The following is a 15,419-nucleotide window of genomic DNA, read 5'->3' as shown; positions in this document are numbered from 1 at the left end:
AGTTAACCTCCCGTGCTCCGCCACGGGAATATTGTCAGCAATAAAATAAATAATAATTAACAAATACTGTTTATCTTTGTATTTTATTTAGGGGTTGTTTAATTTTTTACATGAAATAGACCTGATAGTTTGCCTGTATGAACTATTTTATGTTAATCAAACCGATATATTATTTTAACCAAATGAATGTTTTATATTAATTCGAGTTTCATTTGAAAAATAAATAGTATACGAACTGGGCAATGCTGATAACCTAATAAGCTGGCAATAATTGTCAATCTGGCATACTTCTGATATCAATTCAAGAACTTACACCGACCAAGTGAAACATCAAATCCTATAATTGACACCATCCGTCCGATGAATGGTTCGATTCACTTGCCAACATCATGAATGAAGCCCACATCGGGCGTTCCGGAATCAAGGACTGAATAACAGTCGATCCGATATGAATATTCATCCGGCTAACCTTCATAACACGGTTAACACTGACGTTTTATCTGCATAATCGTTCGGTTCACCAGTAATGGATTTAATGATGTGTCCACAAGGCCGGCATTTGAATGTGAACAGCTGTTTTAACAATGGGAGTTTAGCCACACACCGTACGCGTCAGCGAACACATAACAAAATAGAAGCGCTACTCGGAGCGCAGGAGCGTGGCAGTCTGACTAGCCGACGAAACGGACAAAGATGGCGGCGCTAGCCTAGTCCCGGCGTCTGCAACGCGCTGGTCGTCTGCTATGCTTCGAGTCAGTGTTGGTTACATAGGCTTTGTTGAAATGTAAAAATACTTTTGTATAAAAATTACTTAGGTTTTTCTGGAAGTACATTGTCGTATTAGTATATTGTTGGAAATGTCTTAAAGTAAATCGATTGTTTTTACCGTAGTAAATCGATCTTTTTATCGCGGGAGAAATTTTTGTTTACAAATATATATCTGTTTAAAAAACATCTTTGTTCACATTATAAATCTGTCATATTAGTGTTATTTTATTTCTTGTGTCAACAAACACGATGGCATTTTGAACGTCATTTTTAGCGTCTTATTAACGATGTTAGCATACGTTTAAAAAAAAAAAAAAACATCATTATAAAGACTATTGTGAGTAAAAATGTTAAAATGCATGGAACTGTTAACAATAAACCTACCAATAAGCCATAACAATTTCAGAAAGATTGGCTGAGTAGTTTGTTTACAATTAAATTTTAAACTTCAGTGTTAGTGCAGAGTTTCTTAAGGGGAGTCTGTACCTTTTTGGTGAAAAAAAAAGATTTTTTTATTTTTATCTTAAAAAATTCTTTAATTCTTTGTGTTTATTTATATATATAACACTTCATATTTTGCAAAAGTTTTTTTTTTATTAAAAAAAACAAATAAATAGTACTGCACGATATTTTTCAATGTTCTTAGGATGCGCGACGTAAGCCCTTTAGAACTTCAAGGGCGTTTTACCGAAAATAGTGTTTTTTAAAAGTTAGGTACGCATAACTTAAAAACTATAAGAGATAGCAATATGAAACTTCACACACATCTTCTTCACATCATGGCGAGTAGTGCTTGATACCTCTTTTAGTTTAAAATGATTTGGTTTAAGTCATTACCAAGGTAACATACAAAATAAATCAGGTAAAAAAATTGCATATTTTATTTATAAAAATAAAAAATAAAAAACAAGAATATATTTAAGTTTTAACTAGCAAGCCGGGTACCTATGGCATAGAGATCATGTAGTAAAAATTTCACTTTAAATGGTTTATAGGTTGCTGAGGAATGCGTACCTATATTGGTGCATATCTTCCTATTTAAATAGCATTAGGGCGTAAAAGGGACAGACTCCCCTTAAAAATCTGTACTTTTTAGGATCTTTCAACTATATAAATTTTTCTGGTAAACGGAATTTTTTTAAATTGTTACCACGTAAAATGTATTTAACCCAGATTATATTTAATTTTTGTCTTAACAAAATCTGATAATTCATCTCAAGAGATATTTAGGCTCAAACTCGAGTGCACATATTTAATTCCCCGACAGTAGTCCCGGCGTGTGCAGCGCGCTAGTCGTCTCTGCTATGCTTGATGAGAATAGTGAAGATATAAAGTTAAATGATTTTAGTGTAAAGGAAAACAATGTAATTGAGGACTTGACGAACAAAATACTTGGACAATGTGTAGGTGTAAATTTGTTTCCAAATAGTACACATTTCTCAGAATATGAAACAATATGGACAAAAATCATTTTTGTTTAGTACCTAATTAAAATTATTGCTAAAAAATATTCCAATGTTAGAGTTCGCTACTACTGTAAAATAAGTAACGAAAGTCTTCACAAAAATAAAATCAGGCAACATCTCAATAAAACTGTAATTTTTCTGGGGCAATAAATTGAGTGTAATTTTACAAATATATTTAGGAAGTTTAATTTAACTTACAGAATTATCTTTAGTTTATCTTGAATGATATTGGAAGCTAATTAGTCCTTAAAAAGTTGTGCTAAACGGTTGAAAATTCTATATAGACAATATATTTGAAAATTTCTTTAATATATACAATATGACAGTACAACAGTATAAAACATTAAAACACTGCACGCTAAATGTATAGAAGACAGCCGGCGGCGCAGCGGGCGTGGCGCGGAGCAGCGGCAATGGATCCCTTTTGTACCTGACTTTTTAGAAAACCGAACATGATAAAAATTTTTGGTGAATCGTATAGTTAAATTTGGTTATTTATCCACAACTTTCCCGCTGACGAAATTTCTCTGACCAAAAAATAAAAAATTTCCTCGCAATACAACTTTTTCATGTCTGAAATTGAAAAATTAAACTACATAAGTATTAAACATATTTATAACTCAATTACTATCGTAACTAATAGTTTTATATTAACACCATCGTTTTCCTCAGTATCATATCTACAAGTGTGCAAAATTTCAGAATTTTTTGTCAACTATTAATGTTGTTTATGATCGTGTATTTGTCGCGGGGTTTTTAATGCGAACTGTGCTCGCGGGTCTTGGATTCAGGCTGTATGACGGACCAAGATGGCGGATTTGGCCACACTTTCAGTGCATTTGGTTAAACGCCGTGTCCTCTCTATTATTATTATTATTATGTGCTCGCTGGTACGCGTACACGCAGTCCTTCCTATTTAACCTACATTCGGCTTCCTGGAATTTAATTGGACACTTGCTATTCGGTTGTTCGGAGTGATTAGAGTTCCCCGCCTGAGGTAAAGTAGGTCTCCAAACAGCTAGCCGAGTTGTAGGTTTTCTCGGAATTCTCAACTTCGACAACGCGAGAGCTCGTGCGGAGCTCGCTTAACATTCCTAATGTTATTCGTATTATGCTTATCACGAAGTATTAAATTGCTGAACAGTTGTTATGTCCCCTATACCATTCTATACCAAAATGCAAAACCCAAATTAATTGAAAACAGTTAAGCTAATGGCCATACACAATTAGCTAGCAAAAGCAACTGATGCGAATTTATTCGTACTCCAATTGAGCTAGTTGTTCTGTACTGCCGGAGCGTTTTGATGAAGACTTATTATCCTGACTTGTTTTACACAAGCGACCTCGAGCTAAGGTTACGGCCGTTCGGTCTACAACTGTTGCAAGAACAGTGCAACGAGGAAACGGTGATGATAAGGAATGCACTTGGATTAATTACTGGTACTTGGTAACCTTTGGCGTTTCTTTCGGCAGTTTTGTTTACTCGAGTAACGATCAAGAAAGCGATGCAGTTTTGTATCGACATTGTCATTTGTGTTGTGAGGTATGGTGAAGACCGTGCAGTGTTCAATCATCGAGTTTACACGTACGGTACCTGTATCCTCAATTGTTTATCCATCACACTGCCTGTAGCCTACTTTTACGTTTTAGATCAACTCGTACCCTCCAATTTGTTATTTAATTCTGGCCTAACATTTTCCTGACCTAGACTGAATAGTTTGCTGTCAGTTGTTAATTATTGTTATCATTTGAATTAATTTTATACAAAAAGGTTTAAATACTTCGATAAAAGTCAGGTAATCATAGTTAAGGTAACACCAATCGTTTCAAACCTAGTAATAACGACCAAATGTGTGGTAATGTTTCCGCGTCGGACTTATGTGTTTGTGTCTATGACGACTCTTCGCAAGCTGGAGGATCATTCATGGCGTGGAATCCGAGTTGAAAATGTACCTTAAGTTCATAACATTTTACATCCAACCTAACTTTTCCTAGGTCACAAAGCTCCTTGAAGTCAGTTCTTCAACCTCGGTTGGGCGGAAGCCTTATCTTTGTTCCCATCTGCTTTCATTCCCATGGCCACAATGCCGACCCACACGATAACGTTCCCTTCGCCGCTTCCCGGGGCGCACTGATTTTGAGCACGAAAACCCAAATCACGGTGAAATCGAGCATTGCACTGAAGCGGCAATAATGGGTTCCCTAATCCTATGGTGATTTCGAGCATTTGGCCTTCCTAGAACTTAAAGGATGATTAAATAGGGGAAGATGGGAAAAACATTCAAATCAAACTACCACATTTATTTTCTGACCTTGTGGCCCACAAACTTGACAAAATTTAACAATATAATGTGCGAGTCCCTCAATTGTTTTAGTTTTATATCGATAAACTTTTGCCGTACTAGGGTGTCCTTCCTTTGCTTTGATTCTTCTCTGCGCAACGTACTGTTCATTTGTACGTACGTTTTTGTTTGAGCACTTAGTAAACATTTCATGAAAACAAAAATTTGTGAAATATAAAATGGTTTACGTTACCTTTTCTGTCAAACGATCCCTTATGTATATAAAATCAACTACAGCTGTTTCATGCATCTGGGGCACATAGGTTGTCGATAAAAGAGAAGGATAAGGAGATTGAAGAGCTTTCATCCGTTGATGAGTTTGTCAAAATAAATAATTACTGTTATACACAAATAACACTTTTAACTTGGCCAAGTAACGAACACACTGGATAGGCGCCGGTGGAACATCCACCAGTGTTCCGTCCAAAAACAGAGTTTCACACGCGGAAAGATGCTCTAGGATTTTTTTTTTTGTTTTCATTAACTTTTGAGAATTGTGTTAAGATAAATCGGGGAATCCTAAGTTGTGATGCTCAAAAATAGGGAACCCCAAATTTACCCTACAAAACCACCATAATTCTCCGTCCCCATGGTCTGAACATGCTTGTGCACGAGCTCGTTCGAATAAATTTTGATTTAGACATTTATACAAAACTAGCCACTATACCCATGCCTTGCAACGGGGTCAGTATGCAAAAGATCCAATATTGGTTCTTAGAAAATGCCTTAAAATGGTTTCACATCCACAATTTAATTAAGAAACAAAATTGAACTGTATTACTTAACTTTATACTACAGTAGTACGTTTTTGTTAACACAGACTGTGAACACGTAAGGCCCCCTTCACACTGGGCCACCATGGTGGTGACACCGCCGGCGACACCATGGTGGCTACGTTACATTAGTATTGATTTAAGTGGGACATCTTCACACTGAGCTTTGGAGGCGCGTCTGGCCGCGCGACCAGAAATGCGGTGGCTCGGGGTTGCGTTTTTTAAGGCCCCCTTCACACTGGGCCACCATGGTGGTGACACCGGTGGCGACACCATGGTGGCTACGTTACATTAGCATTGATTTAAATGGGACATCTTCACACTGAGCTTTGGTGACGCGTCTGGCCGCGCGACCAGAAATGCGGTGGCTCGAGGTTGCGATTTTCAAAGACACCAGTCTGGTGGCGCCACCACGTCGCACCATGGTTTCTTATCGGACTGTTCTCATTGGAGCGACTGGCAGCGCCACCAGTCACTACCAGCGGGCATTACTCAGTATACTAGTTTACTAATCTTTTGAAGTTGTTAAGGTCAGGCGCACACAGGCGATTTTGAGTCGCGCAACAGTTGCCCGACTAAAATGTTCAACATTGTTTTAAATTGGAGTGCGCACACGAAGGAAACAGTCTGGGGACTGTCGCGCAACTGTTGCAACCGATGTTCCCGGACCCAATTTGCCAGCGACTGCTCTGCGACTGAATTGTTGCGGGACTATCGCTCCAGGTTTGGTATCCATTGAAACGAGTGTAGATGCGCACACATGCAACTAAATAGTCGCTGTGTCGCTCAGTCTCACCCCAGGAGTTCAACTACTCGTGGTCAGAACTGTCACTAGTGTTTGCTCTCTTGTGTGAAGATTTTAGAAAATTACAAGTATGAGTGTGCGTGATGAGGATGTTTGAGAAGAGGCCGACTATATTTAAAGTCATTGAAACTGTCCTTTCACAAGTCGCTCACTATATATATGGAATGAACCCAGTATCTTCTCTTTTTCTTTCGCGCGCGAAACTTCAGCAACAAAGCACATACTACGGCTGTATCATAGAAATCCATTCGGAACGCTGTTACGAATGTACTGTATTTCCAACACGTCTCAAGACTAGATCCGCGACTAAAAAGTTGCCTGTGTGCGCACTCCAGCTCAACTGTCGCTAGACTTCAGAGTCTCCGAGAGAGTTGCGCAACAGTCCCCCGATTAGTCGGGCAACTGTTGCGCAACTCAAAATCGCCCGTGTGCGCCTGGCCTAAGGTAATAAATATGGGGAAACGATTTTATTGATATAACAAAATGTATAGGTACTCTATTTCATTTACATCTTTTCGTCATTGTAATATATACATTGAGTCAAGGTATTACAGTGTTATTAATAAATGGTGTATTAACTATGTTTTTATTTAATTTTCCACAACAATAGTAGCAGTTTCTCTTCTGGAGATATTTTATCTTTCAGACGTCCCAGAAGCTCATCAAAACTTAAAACACTCAATCTTGAGTAAGTACTAATTGTGAAACGTGTCAGGGTTATTTCTAAGGTCTTGGTAGTGAATGAAAAAAGTCTCTCTGGTACTTATATCTGATAAAAACGGATGAACAAAAAAATTCGTTTTTTTCTTTTGTTTTCACAATTTCAAAAATAAATATACGCTTAGCACCTGCCTCTTCGACGTCCAACTGAGAGCTTTGTGGCTGCAGCTGCACTGGTGGCTGAGCTGGTGGTCCATGCGCATTTTGACCAGCCACCAGTGTCACCACCGGTGTCGACACCATGGTGGCCCAGTGTGAATAGGCCCTAGGCTACCTAGGATCTAAAATCAATTATTGATTGAGCGAAGCTCACTTTCCCTCACTTTGTAACTTCTTTGTAAGAGCATCAGAATGTAATGGCTTGACCAATTGATATGAAATTTGGCCAACAGCTAAAGAATACTGAGCACAATGTTTGTGGTAAAAACTATTTTCAAATTTCCTTCTGGATTTTATTTTACGGGTCACGCAATTTCGCTTGTTATTTTAATGTAAGTTGAAAGAAAAGTTATATTGGGCTTATGACATATGGGTTTATCTCGTTTCATTTAAATAAGATGAACATATGTTAATTGTTTGTAACTGTTTTTTTTTTACATTTCAATGTTTACTTTCATCCTAGGTTAAAGTTAAAATGTAATAGTTTATTAATGGAAGTAACAGTTCTGCTATATTTGTTTTGAGCATGCCTTAAAGGCCACGTCGTAATATTGGTCGTCGCACCAATAATGCAAATATTGTAATAGTGGCGTCGTGAACAAGAAGAACCAGATGAAGCAGTGGCGGAAGAAGCTGATAATGATAGGTAGTTAGCTTAGGTTTGTCCCACGTAGACCTATCAAGAGTTAAGACATTTGAAGGCCTGCTTCTGGATCCACCATTTTCACTAGACCGGTTGATGTCCATTAACAGACACGGATCTTGGGCAAAGAATAAAGAAGCTCTTGACCGTTTAAACGAAATGTCAAATACACATGTCCAATAACCTTTTATAAATTCTTATTAATCAATTCTTATTCTTATTATTAAGTAAATAAATGAACTATCGGATAAATTTGTCATTCTTTAGAACTTAAATAATATCGGGCAAACAAACGGTGAATATGTTGAAAGGGAACATATTGTAGGTTGTTAGCTGCTTTAGCTATTGACAATCTTAAAGATAATGCTTCGCTAATTTATGCGTTTAAAGTGTACCGGCAGACCACCCTAGTATATTTTAAGGTACAATCAAATAACATGTTAAGTACCTATAACTATATAGTCTAGACCCAAACTATAAACTATATAGTTTATAGGCCTACTGATAACAGCCCAGGTCGATACGGCAAAGGTTATAGAATCCAACTTATTTCATCAATGAACAGACAGATGTATTGTCCTTCAAGACCTGGAGGTTCCATGCTCGAAATCACCACAGGATTAGCGATCCCATTACTGCCGCTCCAGTGAGTGCTCGAAATCAGTGCACCGGCTTCCCGTCTACCGACACCTTTCCCTGACACCGGCACCGGCTACACGGACTGTACATTTGACTAAGAACTGCCACCACATGTTATGCAATGCGTAATGTAAACGAAAGTTCCTAGTCCAGCACTTAACGAGACATCACGACAAGACTCGGCTGTTACCAAAGTTTTCCGCCACTTACTTGGTTCGACACCACTCTGATTACATGTAGAAAAAGTCTCAAGGCTATCTGATACATTTCACTTACTGCACACCACAGTCTGGACTTTAACGGTTAGAGCTAGCAGGGGGCGGGGAGAAAATAATGTTAACAAGAGGTATCGGTGTTTAGTTTCTCTAATAGTGGCTTGTCATTGGATTAATAAGTTAACCAATGGACGCAAAACAATACATATAGTCGAATACATAGAGCTATACATAATGAATATTTTGAGAAAAGTAAAAAATATTGAATTCGCCTATTGGGTATGATTATGATAATGATTGGATCACCACTAACCATCTTTTATGTACGTATTTAAACCCTCTTGTGAGTTAACAGTATAATCATAAGTTTTAAGTGTTATTGGACGTATCTTTTATTTACTTTCCGTAAAAAATATGTCTTTGATCAGGGTTTGAAGTTAGTAGTAAGGTAAGACACCTCACCTCTCAAATCATTAGGTTGCCTGCTGTTATCACGTAGAGTTATTTATTATACATCGATGGTTATCACAAACAGAGAATTCATTGAACAATGTTCCACCTAGGAACTCACGGAATTATAAGTCAAGTAGGTCAAGTCTGTTAAACCTAATGGTTAAATAGGGAATAAAATCTGATATTTTGAAGCAAATATTTAATTGTTTAAATCCAATCAGTCAAATTACGGTAGGCCTAATGAAGTCTTGTAAAACAACTAACAATTGTTGACGATTTTTTTTGTGGTATCTAGCAAACATTAATACTTCACAGTCAATTAATTTAGGAATTTTACACCCTGGCTAGATCACAAATATAATCAAAATTTCTGAAAAATTATAATAACAAATAATGGAGTAATGAAACATTTCACAGCATTTAGAAACATAGGACGACACTAAGATTCTGTAAGCCATCTGATGGAATCGGTGTAGAGGTAAATACGTTTTGTAGAGGAAAAGAATGTTCTCTTACTTTTTAACACGTTTTAATGGTAAAAATACCTTAGAATTCCCTAAATATTGAATATTTGATACCTATTATACTATTTCAAGGATTGTTCGGTTAAATTAAAGCCGCACAAACCCAAGTAAAACACAAAACAACTTCAGGATTAACGAATCTACATAATAGGCTACACTTGAATGCAAGTAGATAATATTTGGTTCATTAGGGTTATTTTTTATTTTATAATTTCCTCAGCATATTTTACAGCAGATTGCTATTTTTATTTATTTGTTTTTTTATTTTACATACCAACGGACAAACTCCATTTTTACATTCTTACAAACAAAACAAGATGGAAAAATATCGAATATCAATACAATAGTATTCGCTCTGGCCATGGTTCAATAATTTTATTGAGTAGGTATTGATATTACTCAATCCGTTAAAATATTTATGATCGTTTGATTATTTGTTTGAGATTCGTAATCAGGCCTATTAAAGTTGTTCATGATTTTGTGCAACAGTATTATTTCACTTTTACTGTATATAGTCAATGCTTTTACCCAAATGTCGCTCCCACTAACTTAAAATGGTCATAATTTTACTGCTAAACTGCAGAAGGGCAGAAGTGAACGTGAGACAATCTTTAGTCTAAACTAAAAAGTATAGCTAATAGGCTAAGTAACATCTTTTTAGCGAATTTCCCTATAGGGAAGTAGCTATTACCGTAGGTCTCATGGTAAGACCTAGGCCCGGGACCGATTTACTTTTTCATTTTGATGTCCCCAGAGGCCAAAAACACCATTCGTTCAAATTTTTATATATCTATATATAGAGATATATATATATATAAATATATATATAAATATAAATATATATAAATATATATATATATATATATATATATATATATATATATATGTGTCCATCCACACGATAACTTGAGTAATTTTTGTCCGATTTTGATAAAATTTGGTTTGAAGGTGTAAGGCGGGATAAACTCGAACGAGTTCGCGAACCAGCATGATCGGACTATGGGAACGGGGGTTTACGGGGGGTTTTATGGGGTAAAAATAGGTTTTTCCCATTTTTGACCCAAAAAAAATAAAATTTTGCAAAATCTTTTCAAACCATTTTGTAGAGCTTAAAAAAACAAATAATTTAGTATATTGAAGTGTTACTATGCGCCTAATGGTTACGGAGAAAATTCCAAAAAAATGTAAATTTTAAATTCCCATGTTATTCTTATGGAGAATGAGTAAACTGTTGTAGTTTGCTTGTTTATGAACATATTTTGATCAAATTTGGAAAATGTTTTTATTTCTTACTAACTATTAACATTTTACAAAAAAAGTTTTACCCTCCCTGATGCAGCAAACCTAAGTACCTGTTAAAATAATTCTAGGAAATAAATAGGAAATAAATGTTAAATTTTTAAGTAGACATTTTAGTTTAAATCCAATCAGACATATGGAAATTCGCTTGGTCTGCAGGTTTGCTGCGGCGGGGGTATTTTCTTTTTATAATAAAATTGACTACCTACTTACTTACTTAAGCAGGCTTACCCGCTTGTATTATCTAACTATCACAAATACCTCCGCCACAGCAAACCTGCAGACTAAGCGAATTTCCATTTACCTGGCTGGATTTCTACTAAAATATACCCTGAAAATGTTCAGATTTATTTCCCATTTAAATAACATTAATTTTAATGAGTACCAAGGTTTGCTGCTACAGGGAAGGTATTGAGGTGTGTTTTTTTATTGAAATGTTGATAGCTTATGAAATAAACAAAATTGCCAAATTTGATTAAAATATATCCATAAACAAGCAAACTGCAACAGTTTATTTAATTCTCCTTAAGAATACCATGGGAATTTTAAATTTAAAGTTTTCTTTATTATCTCGGTAACCGTTAGGCATACAACAACGCTTCAATATACAAAATTGTTTCTTTTTTTAAGCTCTACAAAATAGTTTGGAAAGAAATTGTGAAATGTTATGTTTCAAAAGTGGGAAAACCCAATTTTTACTCCATAAACCCCCGTTCCCATAGTCCGATCATGCTGGTTCGCGAACTCGTTTGAATAAATGTAGGTTTAAACGTTTCTACCAAATTTCATCAAAATTGGATCATTTTTGCTCAAGTTATCGCGCTAACGGACACACATATATATAAATATATATACATGAATTTGAACGGAGGGTGTTTTTGGCCTCTGGGGACCTCAAAACAAAAAAGTAAATTGGTCCTGGGTCCAGGTCATACCATGAGTACTACGGTAATAGCTTCTACGGGAAATTCGCTAAAAGGCATTGTTACAGCTACGTTATGTCTTAAGTCAAAATTCTCTTTGACAATCTATCACTATGATAGCGAACATATTACATTGTAGTATATACAGTATAGGTACATGAAGGTGCAATGTGCATGTGTGGTGCAATGCAAAATAAACTTAGGATATTCTAGCTTTTAAAGAGAACTGTTTTGAATACTTTTCTGCATAAAAATGAGTAGGCCTAAAACAGACTTTAAATGAAACATATTTTAATTGTTTGTCTAACGTTTCATAGTTCTGGTTTTCCTATACAAAATAATTTTAGATTATTGTTAGTGATATCAAATCGTATTTTGATTAATCCATTATTTATGCCAAAATACAACTAAAAAGTACCTATAATTTTTAACCGCTCGTTGCACCAAAGGTGCAGCTTGCAATTGTCAGACATTTTATGAAGACCAAAGACAATGGACTGGGAAATAATAAAATACATCGATGATAATAACACTAGGCCTCCTACATATGTGTTCAGTATAGCACATAAACAGGATGAGCTTGACATTAAAACGTGAAAATAATGTTTGCAACGTCCATAACACAGCATAAAGGTACATTGGACTGGATTGAAACAAACTATTTAACATTAAAGAATTAGATATAAATCTCTGGATTATATAGCGAATTTCCCATAAGAGAATAAGCTATTACCGTAAGGGCCTAGTCAAGGTAAGACCTGGACCAGGGACCGATTTACTTTTTCGTTTTGAGGTCCCTACAGGCCAAAAACACCATCTGTTCAATTTAATATATATATATAGGCCTAGGCCACTAAAAATAGGCCGACACAAATTACCTAGGCCTACTGGTACGGTACCCATTTTTTCTCTTATAACCCAGGTGCTTCTCCTGTTAGAAGTTTTGAATGAAAAAATAACCATATTTTGCCTAAGAGTAGGCTAATTTGATAAGATGAATGTTAAATAAATAGGCTAAGGCTACATATGTCTTGTTAATGGAAATATTTAATAACTTAATATTGAAAGTCAATTAGTTTACAGGTCTGCTGCAGTGAGGACCTTATTCCACTTGTGATTGTTTACCTAATGCCAAGTAAAAGTAACATTTTTAATAGCGCTAGAAGAATACTTCCGGGTGGTTTAACTTTGGTTGGAGTTAAAAAAAAAAACGATGAACTCTGAAATATGATAAAAAAAGTCCTACAGTGGGGTACCCCTTTTCAATCATTTAATCATTTTAAACTAGGTAAACAATAACTTTAACATTTCACAATTAATATGGTCTCCAACATTAAAACAGAAATTTTAATTCATTCTATTCAGAGTATAAAAACAAATTTATGCAAAACTTTGATATCTGATTCTCTATAACCATGGTACCGGTAATAATAGATCTGTTCAATAATTGTTAGGCCTGGAAGTTTGGTTCTCTGGTTAAAAGTTAAATTTTGGAGGCTGTCGATCGATCAAATCAATAACTTATACTTTAATGTTCGATTAAACGACAGGGTCGAATATCAAAAATAAATGCCACACGAAAATCCAAAAGTCTAACTTAAGTTAGTGGATTCGTTAAGCTGTGACAATTTTAAAATGCTCCATCCAACCTGTTACTGCAATTTTAATAAAAGGCCTATAACCAACATCTTCCAAAGATAGAGGACTTCTACCTTCGAACCTTACGGACGTGATTTGTACTTGAACACAGACAATTAACTTACAATTTTTCTTTTTGTCTAGGCATATGTAGATTATCGGTAGGCCTACCTTACTGTACTTGATTTGGTTAAGTTACCTTTGTAAGAACTTGAGGTTCTTAAGGTAAATCAAGTTCTTATACTAAGGTAGAAATGCAGGGTTACAACCTTAGGTTTAGGGAAAAACCGAGACATGGCCCCCTCCCTCCCGGATTAACATAAGCACAAATTAGGCATAACTTAATTAAGGAACCAAAATCGGGACTGTCCTTCCAGATTCAAGACGGGTGGCAACCCCGTAGCGATGTGCTTTATGTATAGGGAATGGAATTTATAATTAACTTAAGTACTTTGGGTGGTAAAGTTTTAAATCATTTCGCCATTAACTTAGCCTATAATAAATTATTGGCTTGTATTGCATATAAAAGCATAACTTAAGGGAAGTTAAACTCAGGTGTAGGCTTCCCCCTTTTAGGAACTTCTACCTATTTCTATCATGCTTATTTAACATTATGAAAATATTAGGATAGGTATTCTTACCTTGCAAATGGTGTATCTTCAACATCATAAACATTGGAGATGGGTTCGTTTTTAATTATAGTTGACAGCACATCTTCACTCACTTTGAGGAGTCCATTTTGCTTTTCATTGAGTCCAATACCGTCTCTAAAGGCTGATTTTGACATTTTCAGGCCACGCTGTAGCTTGACACAGTTCAAAGTCAATAAATTTACCTTTCTGAAGGCACCTGACAAGTAGGTTACCACTCAACAAACTAGGTTTCTACAACGTCTGTGAATTATCTAGGTTATGTTAATGTCAAGTGTACAAAACATCACACACTATGAAACAAACTTGGATGATTTTCAGTAATCTAAACACAATAACAAACGATATAATAGGCTACCTAGTTCTTAGAATTTTAAACGTTCTAAGTTAGTAACACCTGTTGACGGCCAGATCCGTTAAAACTTTCAAAGTACGTCACCCAACTCACTAAATTACATCGTGCGTGCATTCGAACTAATCGAGCTAAATACTACAAATCTTAGTTCAGGTAATAGATTATCACTCGAAAATTCCGCTGCAACAACTGTTGTTGACGTTCAAGATGTGAAACCACCGTCTCTTTCCACAACACGAACAGCAACAAACGAAACAAGAAGCAAAACAGTTGAACACGAACTTGTTGTCGTCGACGTCGACCGTCGTTGACAACATTCGGTTGGGTTGGGAGAACGCATTCTGATTGGTCAACAAGAAGGAGAAACTACAGAGATCCCAGTGCTACCTAGTGGAGATGTTATCAACTACAATGAAGCTTCTGTGAATTTACTGTACTGATGCTGCCACCTATGGAAATTAAAGTGAACTGTAACACTCAACACTGTAATGTAGAACAATAAGACAATAATCCTATACTTGTATGAGCTAAGTCTGTCTGTAATATAGCCTATCCCAATAAGCAAAACCATTTTATTTTTCACTGTCAAAAGCTGTATTACAATTTTATTGTTGTATAACAATTTTAAAACATTTTGATTTAAACTTCATATTACAACAATTTTAATATAAGATTGAAACAATCTTTAAGTTGTTTAACAATCAGTTTTTTGCAGTATAAAAATTTTTAATACAGTTGTAACTATTTTACAACAATTTTAAAATTGTTTTATTACTAGGTTTTGTCGAGGTTTTGTCATAAACAATTATAAAACAATTTGTTAAACAATATCATAGATAAAACATATAATTACAATATTTAAATTGTTTACAATGCATAACAATTAATTGTTTGTGTAATTCTTAAAAAACAAGTTTCAACAATAAAATTTTGAAATCAATTTTGATTACAATATTAAAATTGTTTACAATTGTTTGTGTAGTTCTTAAAATACTCGTTTTAACAATCTTGAAATAAATGTTTAATTTGTTTGATTATTTACTTGTA

The 15,419-nt window shown here is 35.4% G+C and overlaps 1 protein-coding gene across 1 annotated transcript in view; it reads right to left on the bottom strand.

Annotated features, from left to right (window-relative positions):
* The window catches only part of LOC129004235 (death-associated protein kinase related-like), a 79,344-nt gene extending 64,679 nt beyond the window's left edge, over nucleotides 1-14,665 (bottom strand). Inside the window, exon 1 of the mRNA XM_054432725.1 lies at nucleotides 14,009-14,665. Within this exon, the coding sequence (XP_054288700.1) occupies nucleotides 14,009-14,154 (146 nt within the window). The 5' untranslated portion in view covers nucleotides 14,155-14,665. The remainder of the gene's footprint in view (nucleotides 1-14,008) is intronic.
* Between the last annotated feature and the right edge of the window lie 754 nt (nucleotides 14,666-15,419).

The sequence above is a fragment of the Macrosteles quadrilineatus genome, unplaced genomic scaffold, assembly GCF_028750875.1.
Source record: "Macrosteles quadrilineatus isolate MER2022 unplaced genomic scaffold, UCM_ALF_1.0 Scaffold_9__3_contigs__length_116548681, whole genome shotgun sequence".
NCBI classification, from domain to species: Eukaryota; Metazoa; Arthropoda; class Insecta; order Hemiptera; family Cicadellidae; genus Macrosteles; species Macrosteles quadrilineatus.
The sequence above is the reverse complement of the archived record's forward strand: the minus strand, read 5'-3'. Positions and strand labels throughout refer to the sequence as shown.